Here is a 12,167-nt window from a genome sequence, read left to right as displayed (position 1 = left end):
AATAAATTTCTTTCAAAAATTTATATACTACATAATTATTATTTTTTTTTTTTTTTTTTTTATAATTTTTGAATTCTAAAAAATATTTTAGAAAAAGAAAGATAAATCGAATCTAGAGGACCAGGGGCTCTTGAGTTTCTGAGTCCGGAGCTAGCTGCTCTCTTTGTTTCCATGGTTCTTGGCCCCTGGCCTGGTCGGTATTGAAGAGGTCCTATCTTTTTCGGTCCTGAAGCTGTCTAAATTGGAGAAACGTTACCTTCATAGTTATTTAGTGCTATTTGAGTGAATTAAGGCTTTAATGTTGGGGTGTTCCAATCATATCCTAATCGTAAAAAAAGAGGGAGAAAATCTGAAAAAAAAAATGGTTATGAATTATAAACTTTAAAAAAAATATAAATATATATATATATTTATAAACAAAATTTTCTCAAGACAGTATCTCCTACAGAGTAATTCTAATTTATTAAAATAAATACTTATTAGAAATAAACTAATACAAATAATAACAATGACATCTAAAAATGTTAAATAATAAAGCATTATCTATTCTTAATTTTAATAATTACTCTTAGATATTATGATCCAATTAAAAAAAAATCACTCTTTAAAGGTGAAATCGCTGATTTTTTTCTTGTTGGCGTTATTAGTTTTGAATAGTACAAAGTAGTTTACACAAACAAAAAAAAAAACTAAAAATAATAATAATAAATAAAAATCATTTCCATTGAATTTTATGGTAAATTCTTATTTTTATTTAAGACTTTAATGTCAAATCATATGAGATTGACTCTCCACTCACTTTCTGGATGATGAACTCGTTTTTCTGCGACCCGAAATATAAAACTACAGGAATAACATATGAATTTGTTCAAAAATGCTTCGGATGAACGAGAAACAATACCTCCGATGTATATCTATGGAAGATTGGGTATTCAATTTTGAAATGTGAAGATTTGATTTTAAAATTACTATTTCGATGACAATATACGCAATTTATTTATTGAGAATAGAAGTTTGTAGTTTATGAGGTTTTAATATGTTATATTAAGCTCTGTGGTGTAGCCAAAGAGGGGGGGGGGGGTCTGGACCCTTGTTTGACGAAAAATTTTCTTCTGTACCCTTGTCGGGATAGAAAAAAATTAGCGGCACCTTTTAAAACTAAAACAAAAAAAAATTTGGGACACAGCTTAAAGCAGCTTGGAAATGCAGGAAACGAAGAAAAAACAGGTTAAATTAAATACTCAAACATTTATTGAAGAAAAATCTCAAAGGAACAGAATATGATATGATAGTTTTATATTATATTATACATAATGTAATATTATATGTTATAATATAATATACATATATTTTATGTTATATTAACGGAATATTATATATGGTATTTTTAATAACTATAAATAAGACATCAAATATTTCTTGATTATGCATTTATTCATAAGCATACATACTATCGAATGAAAACATATGTAGTTAGATGTTTTAATATGATATGTTTTTTTCATTTGAACTCAAAAGTAATATAGATGATTTAAAGTGTTTGAACAAATTTTTCATTATTTCAAATTTTATTTAATATTGTTTCTACTAAGCGTAACTTGAAAATACAGAGCTCTAACCTTAAATTTCTTTTTTTTCTGAATATACCTGCATCCAGAACTTTGCTTGGCTTCATTCATGTTATTTCTGTTTTAAACCGCTTTCTCGTTCATCCGATGCATAATCAAGAAATATTTGATGTCTTATTTATGGTTATTAAAAATACCATATATAATATTCCGGTTATATAACATAAAATATATGTATATTATATTATAACATATAATATTACATTATGTATAATATAATATAAAACTATCATATCAAATTCTGTTCCTTTGAGATTTTTCTTCAATAAATGTTTGAGTATTTAATTTAACCTGTTTTTTCTTCTTTTCCTGCATTTCCAAGCTGCTTTAAGCAGTGTCCCGAATTTTTTTGGCAACACCACAGAGCTTAATATAACATATTAAAACCTTATAAACTACAAACTTCTATTCTCAATAAATAAATTGAGTATATTGTCATCGAAAAAGTAATTTTAAAATCCAATCTTCACATTTCAAAATTGAATACCCAATCTTCCATAGATATACATACCTCCGTTCATACCTATATATCGCAGGATCTTAATTTTCAAATAGATTACTTAAAAGTGGCCTTTCGCCCCAAGTGTGGGAGTAGGCTGCAAATGATTCAATTTCCAGCGTAGTGGTCCGCAAACATCTATGGGTTGGTACCGACTGCGTTAAACAAATATAAAAATAGACAAATAAAAATAATTTAGAATACAATATTGAATAAGTGAATTTTTAATTTACAATCCTTTATAAAATAAGGTGCCACAGTAAATAATTCTTTTCGTATGTAAATATACATATATCGTCATAAATATAATATATCATTATTATACTTCATTTCATGATTATAAATTTTTTAAGTTCCAACAAATAAAACAAATAATTTTACCAAAACATTCCGTAAAGCTAGTATAAAAATTATTGGAATAACCGTGGTATTTTACATCAGACAACATTTAATACAATTTGGCCACATTTATTAAATAATAGCATCACGGTTAAATAAGCAATATCTAATACGCGGTCTAAAACTACACTCGTAATTAAAAATCAATAAGCTAAAAGCATTGGAAAACTCAATGATTGTCCACTATGTTTTGGGGATTAGAAGGAATTAACATAGGGATTTTCAGAGGAATCCTGTTATTGTTATGTTGACCAACTTTTATTATGTCTATCTTATTTCAGCCTATGAAGAATAATGGGTCGAAAATGAGGTGAAATTCCGACTGAATCACAAAAAAATACAATTAGACTCCATAAGGAGTAAAACAAAATATGTAAAATTGGTAGGATTGTCAACTGTAGCCATGGATTGGTCTTCAACATCGAAAAACGGTACAGTGCTAATGTCGACTTCGAGCATGGCTCTAAAAGCTCATAAACTTTAATGATGAAAGAGCTTGTAGTATAAAAGTGGAAGTATACACGCGGTTGAAAGCGCCGAAACATGCCGCAGAGAATTCGGAAACGTTCGATGAAAGCGTCAGTAGCAAGATATAGGTGAAATATATCCTCAAAAACAATGGATTACATGGGTGATATGCCAATCAAAAATCTTTTTTACTTTGTCGAACAGGAAAAAAAAATCTAGAATGGTCTGAGAACAACATTTATTCTTACCTAAGACTTCTGTAAGCGTGTTCAGAAGAATGGGGGAATCAAAATGGGGGCCCCTAAGAGTTGAATAAAAAATCTATAATAATTAATATCACGAACTGTTCTCAGATTTAGACTCTGTACCCTACTTTATAAATATATGTATATATTGTTTATGAGTGGTGATATAATGTTTATTTTTTTCACAAACCTTAATCCATTTATCACATTATTGACTAAAATAAAATGTATGAAATATTAATTGGAAAGAGGTCCGCTGCATTCTTTAGGCTCGGGCTCGGGATCAGCTGGCGGTGTATAACTGGAGGACACTACCTGTATTTATGTATGTATGTATGTATGTACGTACGGATGTATGTAAAAAATGTCCCATTACTCATCGAATAATTTACATTATTCCCGGGAGTTTCAAATATAATTTACTGGGCAATCAAATAAAATTTAATTCGGTTTAGTAAGTACAGAATATAATAATCCTTTCTGGAGAAAATCATTTTTAACTGTAAATTTTTGACTTAGTATTTGTTATTAATGTGAGTTTAGAAATAATCGGTATTTCCTTATGACTGAAAATAAGATATATTTCAAGCATGTACTTTTTTTTATTTATTTATTTTTTAAATTTAATTTTAGCGGGGGTGAGAATGAAGTCAATCGATCATAAAATACGTTGGTCGATTGTCTATATTAGTCGATTTGTCGGAGCAGGGTGGCAGGGTGACGTAATGTGCGCATGCTCAATGGAGCCTCCACTCCCACCACGCCTGTTGTACTATTTAAAACCATATATGCTCTCTGGCTGGTTAGTCCTTGTCGAGACAGGTTTGTGAATTCATATAGTATCTACGTTTAGTGTATTACATGGCTGACAGTGGTGTGAAGAGAAACATCCCCATCAAATTGCGCGACTTCAGTGTCATCGATTCAGAATTCAGCAATATACGAGAGCGGTTCGATGCTGAAATGAGGAAAATGGAGGAGGAAATGACAAAGTTCAGATCGGAGCTGATGAACAGGGAATCCAACTTCTTTAGAACAACCACCAGGTAAGGACCTGTAATTTTCTCATATTTCACGAACAATAAAGTTCTATCTCATAACATATCCATGCCCATACCTCCGTTGACTTTTGTTATCACTTCTCTCTAATGATTACGTGCTTTCATAAGCCGGCACTGCATTTGTTCATATGCTGTACATATAACTAGAAACATTTCTGCAATGTAAAATCATAAGCACAGCATATCAATTCTTTACTCTCATTTATTATGATGAAATTATTTCTCCTGTGAAAATATTTCAGTAGTCACAGAGCAGCAAAATTTGATTACTGTTTTAATAAATCTGAACTACTGCCAAATTTCACAATTTAATGGAATAGTTGCCAAGATTAAGATCTCTTTAAATTTGTCATGGATTTACCTTGTAGACACCATATCTGTCATATAAAGCATAATTTAACTTGCTTGCTGAATACCCTATTACTAAAATAGATTACATAGAATAGATTGTGAAAAAGTTGATGGACTAGAGTGTTTAGTACCCCATTGGTTAAGAATAACATAGCTCAGAATAGATCTGCTCAGGAACCACTTGAGATTTTATTTCTCTGATCATATCCCTATTAAGTTGATTTTATTATTTATATTATTATGAAGGTCATGATTTAAATACAGATAGATATTTATATCATTTCTTTAATTAATCTTATACTAACTTGAAATTTCACTCATTGTTTTTAGATTAAAATTGTTTTATGAATATATTAATTTAATTTTAATTAATTAAACTTTTTTATTTCTATAACCTATCGTTCTGGCATGATGACAGTGATTCATTGATAAATCAATTCCTGAAATTCATCATTACGCTTTATAATAGAATTAATTCCGGTTTGTGGTCATAGGCCTGGTCAGGTCAATAGGTATGAAATTATAAATAACTAATGAAGTGATATATTTATTGTCAATGATATCTGTCTAATTATCGGCATAAGTTTTTAACTTCATAAACAAATAGAATTTTATATCCAGGTATTTTTGGTGCTTTAATTTCACAAGTTTTAATTTTAATAATTATTAATTATATTGCATTAGAGATTTGGTACTTGTTACATATTTAAGTATCTCAATTATTTTTACCATACAATTACCGTTGGAAACAAAATAATTATTAGGTAATTATATAAAACTTACTGCTTTTAAATTAATTAATTAATAATTATTAATTAATCTATGTGTTTTCATTAATAATGATGTCCTAGAATTTATATTTTTATTTTCTAATTCATTCTATTCAGATAAATTCATTTTATTTGACTTACTATACAGTACACATCTAAGGTTTCTGGTATTTTTCATTTTAAAATGATTTGTTTTCTTTTTAGGTGTTAATAACGTATAATTTTAGTTTTAATTTTTTCAAACGTTTTATTTATTCATCTAAATTCTTATCTTAAAGGTATACTTCACCATTACATCCTGAATTTATAAAATTTTTCTATTTAGTTTGAAGAAAATATAAACATTTAAGTTTTGTGTTATGAAATTAATTCAATTTTGAATTTGAAAATTAATTCGTACCTGTGTTTTGTGGTTATACACACCGTCCAGTATTTTTATGTTGCTTTATGATTATTATTATGTGAATGCTTTCATTATGGATCGTGGTCCACCTTCCGAGAATCAAGGTAAAATAAATAAATGCTTAGTTTTTTTTTTTTTGTCCTTTTATTACTTGTAACATATATTTTTATAGTTCCCATAGTTGGATGTCATGGAATGTTTAGCTTTATTTCTTTTCTTTTAGGATTATTAGTTTTTATATTTGATGAATTATAACTGATTATTTTATTGGAAGATCCATCTTAACTTTTTCTTTCTATTCTTACCGAAATGATTCTATTAAATTCTTGCTTGATTTTCTTCATACTAGAAAACACTTTCAGATTTTAGTTAGCAGTTAAATCATTTTAAAAATTATTATTATTAAAAGTGTAGTTTTCATAAAATGTCCGATGTGATTATTTTTATTAAATTTTAAATTTGTTAGTAGTAATTAAAAGCTTTTCAGTATTTTCCTGTAATTTATATATCCAAAAACATCATATATTTTTCATCTTACTAAATAAAATAATGTGCTTATTTGGTTTTTCTATTTTTCAGCTGATAGATTTATTTTCAAGTAATATTAACTTTAAGGTTTAACATGTATTCTGATTGAAATGATTTTTTTCGTTGTTTCATGAAAAATAGCAATCATTTTGAAAAAATTAATTTTTATAGCATCAAGACTTCTTATGTAAAAAAAAAAATTATTTTTTTTTTCTTTATTGGTATAAAAATACAATTTACTTACATAGTTCAGCGCATTATAAAAAATATATATTTTTCTCATATGTATTTATTGCATTGCTTCTCTCGCATTGACCCCTTCAGTGGTGCGGCTGTTTGTAGGTAACAAGCCAATTGTTAACAAAAGTTATATTTATCATTTTGATTTCAAATAAAGTTTTGAATAAAACATGGCGTACTAGTTGGAAAACTATCTAAGTTTTGGTGGTTCTCAACCTTTTGTTGAGGCCTTTGGTGCTTCTCTTTACTTTTGGTTCTTAATTATTTATATTTTCATGTATCAAAAAATAAAATTAAAGTATTATGTTGAGGAAGGTGTCTCCTGGCTATCCTTCGTATTGTGTGTATATATACACAATATATATTCAGAAATAGTTTTTGCGTTATTCTGATGGTCAATGTAGTCAGATTGCTGATTATCTACAATAGCTGTCAGGTCCTGAAACAAAAGTTTCAAACTTTATTTTTTCCAGGTAAAATATAATAATCGAACCTTGTGCACAATCCAATTTGGGTACAAATTGAGTTATATCATCTTGAATAATAATATGAATGTATAATAAAAGTCCACAAATAGCAAATTTAACCACTATTTTTTTTAGAAACATTATTTTTATTTCAGTACACCTTCATCAACTTTATCTCGAAATTATTTTTTTATTTTATTTTCAGTTATCCTTAGATATAATGCCATTTAATTTGATTTGTTAAAAACAAATTAAATTTTCAAAAATATGAAACTTTTGAATACTGTATTGAAACATTATTTATAAATTTACTTGATACCTGTTGAGAACCACTATTTATTTTTAGTATACCTGACTACCATAGAGTGCAACTGAGTACTATGAGTAGAAGCTTAGTTTTTTTTTATTTTACTAATAGTGTAATTTTTATGTATATACCATCCCAGTTAAATTTGTTTTATGTTGCTCTGTAAAGCATGGTTAAGTATATCACAATTTTCATGCTCATTCAAACATTACACAAATATACTGTTGTAGTAATTTTTATTTCTATGTATTACAAAAATGTTAATTTATTATTTTTCTTAACCTGTATATTGCCTAGATAAACAATTTAAGTATATACTTAGTAGTACATTGCAAAGTCGGATTGAAATAAGGATGAAATATATGTTTTCTTCAAAAATTTAGTAGTTTAATTTATGATTTTTAATCAGATCTGTTTATGAACATAGATTATAACTTAGCATGGTAAGTTATCATAGTTTATTGCATGTCATATTTAAAAATTATGAACTTCAGTTGACTTTAATCAACTAATTGATATTCTTTCAATTCAACCTATTGAAAATTAATGAAATATGTAAGATTAAAAAATATGCTTAATTAAATGGGGTTGTATTATTTCAGTTATTGAGGGCTTTCTTATGTAAGGAATGCTTTGTCAATAACACCTCACATGAAATTATTTTTTATACTTTTAAACACTGTTAATGTTTTCATTAACTGCTTCATATAAAATAATAAAGGTACTATTTCTGTATTTATTCTATACAGATTTTAAACCTAGGTATTAGTAAGTTTTTTATCATCCATTCCGCCTTGGTGATGTTAAGTGAATATCTGCTGTAATTAAATGAGAGCAGGTACATTTCAAAAACATAATTAATAAAATTGCGAGAAATTACTTGTGACAGATAATAACTCAGCTTATACAAACTACCTACTGGGCAGCTAGGGCAACTAGCTAGGTTGCCTATAAAGGGACTTTTGTTAAGTTATTAAATAACTGCATATAATTTGTGGCTTATGTTTATTTTCAGTAATTGAATTTTAATTAAATATTCTCATTACTTACATATTCATACTCTCTTTAACAATTTTTTTCTTTAAATGGTTTTTAGTGATAATTATTGTATATATTTATTTTTTCAATTAAACAAACTTTTTTTTTTTTTACTGTAAATTTCTAGATTAACCCTCGACCGTCATGCTAAGATAGATTTTTATTAGTAGTTGAAAATACTGAAACTATATAGCTCTAAAATTGATATATTTTCCTTTTACATTACAACTATTAAAATGTTTGAGAAATAGTATTATATTATACTGGAATTATGTCAAACCTTATAATGTTACATCCATCAAAATACAACCTGAATTTTTCTTGGTTAATGCATGTTTCTAAAATTACATCTATTGATCATACTGAATCATTTTGATATGGTTTATTTATTTATGTCCTCCATATTCTTCATTGCTTCTTTAGCATTCTAAAGTTAAGGTGAACTGTTTAGTACTCTACTGTTCTAAAATTTCATGAAAAGTTACATATCTACAACTAATTGATATCTACCTCAGTTAAAAAATAAATAAAATGTATTGTCTTAGTTGTTAAATATGTACATATTTAGCAATTTTGTAAGTAGATCCACTAAAAAAAGCCTACTTAATTTTTGTGTTCAGCTAAAAGTTTTCCACTTTTATCATTTGTTGTCCTTTGTATATGTAATAACTGTTATGTAAATTTAATTTCTGGTTTTTAATTAAATATGAGTACTTAAGAGGATCAGTTAGTAGAGTAGCCACAATTTTATTAAATTCAATTTATTGAATATTAAAATAAGTGAAGTTATTGTTATATCCAATGCTATTTTATTCATTTAAATAAAAAGTGTGTCAGTTGTGCTCACGTCATTTACATGGAAAAATATCTGAATACATTTTGTAATGCCTTAGGGGAAGTATACATGGTAATTATATCTTGACTTATCATTTTTATCATCTTATTTTTGTAAATAATTTTTTTTTGTGTTTGCTTGAGCTATTGTTTTCCATTTTACTGGATATAGTTTTATAAAGTTATATATTAGTTTATTATATATGTACATCAAATTATGTTATGTACGTACCTGTACATCAAAGTATGTTACATGAACTGCACACCCTAAATTCTTATACTTAATTCCAGCTTTTATCCTTCTATTTTCTCCAGATGTTATCTATATTTATTTTTTAAGGCCTGAGTTGAATAGTATAAATAAATGGGAAATATATCTTATTTCATAATCATCCATTGGCAATTTCTGTTCTCAGAATCATTCACATCTTTGAAATCAACTGTTATATTATCATGTACTTCTTGATCCTCTTCTTGTTCCAAATATATACTTAATAATGAAAGATTTGATATTCATATATTATAAAAAAATCAAAGAATATTTATACTTGAAAAATTAAAATGTGCAACTCAATTTACTATATGCCCAATATTTTACTTTTGAAACTTCTCAGAAATCATTTACATTATCTAGAAATTAAGGAGGGTAAGGTAGCGCAATGTGTTCAGTAGCTGGGTTCCTATGTTAAAAATGCCACTAGTGGAAAAGCAAAAAAAAAAAGTTCCTCTAGATCAGTGGTTCTCAAACTTGTGTGTCCTACCATTCCTTTTCCTGGAAAAATATTCCGTAGTGCCCCTTGGAAATTATTTTTTTTTAAATTTGTAATAGCAGTTAATAGGAAATATGTATGTATTAATTTTTTCTACCTTTTCCCTAAAATAAAAAAAATAAATAAAATAAAAAAAGAGGGTATATCAAGAAAGGTGTAAATTAGAAATTTTGAACCTAAAAATTATGGAACTATTTATTGAACTCAAAATATAATGTAATATGAAAAAACTTAAAACATTCGAAATCATCTTAATAAGAAGCATGAATCGGGTTTGCTGCTACCAATTTAGTAATCATCGGTTCTATTTTCATCAGAGGTTATATTGTTGACCGTGACAAAATGTATTTATTCATCATCCCTCAAAAGCACCTGTGCCCATCACTGCCCCCCTGAATCGCTGCAGCGCCCACCAGGGGGTGGTGGTGCCCACTTTGGGAATCACTGTTCTAGATGGGAAAAAAAAGGCTTTTCTCAGGGTAGGGAATTTAAATAATTATGATAATTAATGATTAATTTATATACTTTGCATGAGTCATGTAGCTTAGCCAGGTAGTTTAAGCACAGTGCTGTGTGCTGTTCTTAGTGTCCCCATGAAAAATACCATATGTTTAAAAATCAATTGCCACCCCTTAGAATTGTGGGACTAATATGATTTTTTTTTACTTAATTTTTATTCACTATCTACAAAAAAATTATTATCTATTTTAATTTTTTAACAATTTTAATACCAAAATTTAGAATTAATAAATATTATAGATAATCATGTTATTATATTCCAGATTATTATAGTTTTTATTCATGCTCTATTTTATTTTCAGCTCAAGTACTAACTCCGTTTCATCAAGCACAGGTGGTGGTCTTGGCGCTGACAAAGGACAAAACTGGCTCCAAGGCTTGAATTCTCCTTTAATTCAAGAGGAAGGTGACAATAAAATGCTGAAACTAAGGTTTGATGTTAGCCAATACCAACCAGAGGAAATCGTGGTTAAGACAGTTGACAATAAACTTCTTGTAAGGGCTAATTTTAATTTATTGTTTCTTCAAAATCAATTGTCTTTTATTTCTGTTTTTTACATTATTTTCATTAAATAATAAGTATTACTATTTAAAATTTCAAAACTTGAAATAATTCCTGGTATTTTCTATGCAGGTTCATGCTAAACATGAGGAGAAAACTGAAAGCAAATCTGTTTACCGGGAATATAACCGAGAGTTCCTTCTTCCTAAAGGCACTAACCCTGAATCTATCAAATCTTCACTAAGCAAAGATGGTGTTTTAACTGTAGAAGCCCCACTTCCTGCTCTTGGAGGCCCAGATCATCTGATTCCTATCACTCAGCACTAATGATAAAACAAACAAACATGCACTGCTTTAATATGAAAAAAGAAATGTTCTTTCATGAAATTTGGAAAGAATGATTTATTTTATGTTTTAGAATTATTAATTTTGTCGTTGGTATATTATAGAAGTCATTAATTTTACCAAGACATTACAAGTTTTTATTTTTGTTTTAAAGCTTAAAACTGTTTAAATATTAAATTTTTATTTATTTTTGAATTAGCTATTTATGTATAGCTTGTTATGTTAAGAAGATATTGAAGTTATAATATATTGTAATGAAACATAAAATCTAATTTTGATTTATTTAAGTTCTTTATGAGATATGTTATGCTTGATGGTGCTTAAAAGCAAAGGGCTTAAAAAAGTTCATTTTCTAACACCTTACTTCTTAAATGGGGACAAGAATGTTCGTCAGAAATAACATATTTTAATACACTGAAAAATACTTTTAAAATAAATGTAATATTCTTTAATAAAACTGTTGTTTTGTTTTCCTATCCTATCAACCATAAGTTTAAGTTTTTTTTTTTTTTTTAGTAAAAATTATGAAATAATTAATATCAATCAAAAAAGTATCTCTAAATATTTAGTGTAGTATTTTTATACCTCTGGATGTACCGAAACTCTCAATGTTTTATTTATATATGGAGTCTCAGTGCATAATCAGGAGGTAGCAATTGAGGCATGGAAATGGAAAAGGCCATATGTACCAAAAAATATAGTTTTGAGAAAAACAAAAAAAAAAAACAGGTAGCTGGCCATGATTTTTGTTCTAAAATTATGAAATAATTACAGCTCTAGAAACTAAACCATT

The 12,167-nt window shown here is 27.5% G+C and overlaps 1 protein-coding gene across 1 annotated transcript; it reads left to right on the top strand.

Moving 5' to 3' along the window:
- The first annotated feature begins 4,023 nt into the window (after positions 1-4,023).
- On the top strand, positions 4,024-11,831 carry LOC106688256 (alpha-crystallin A chain). The gene is made up of 3 exons (XM_014432641.3): positions 4,024-4,285; positions 10,830-11,022; positions 11,162-11,831. Exons 1-3 carry the CDS (start codon positions 4,101-4,103, stop codon positions 11,354-11,356), a joined length of 573 nt encoding a protein of 190 aa, XP_014288127.1. The 5' UTR covers positions 4,024-4,100; the 3' UTR covers positions 11,357-11,831.
- The last annotated feature ends 336 nt before the right edge of the window (positions 11,832-12,167 follow it).

This window comes from Halyomorpha halys, unplaced genomic scaffold, assembly GCF_000696795.3.
Source record: "Halyomorpha halys isolate HHAL.00 unplaced genomic scaffold, Hhal_1.1 Scaffold1090.1, whole genome shotgun sequence".
Lineage (NCBI taxonomy): Eukaryota > Metazoa > Arthropoda > Insecta > Hemiptera > Pentatomidae > Halyomorpha > Halyomorpha halys.
Note: the sequence above shows the minus strand (reverse complement) of the source record. Positions and strands in the feature narration are given on the sequence as shown.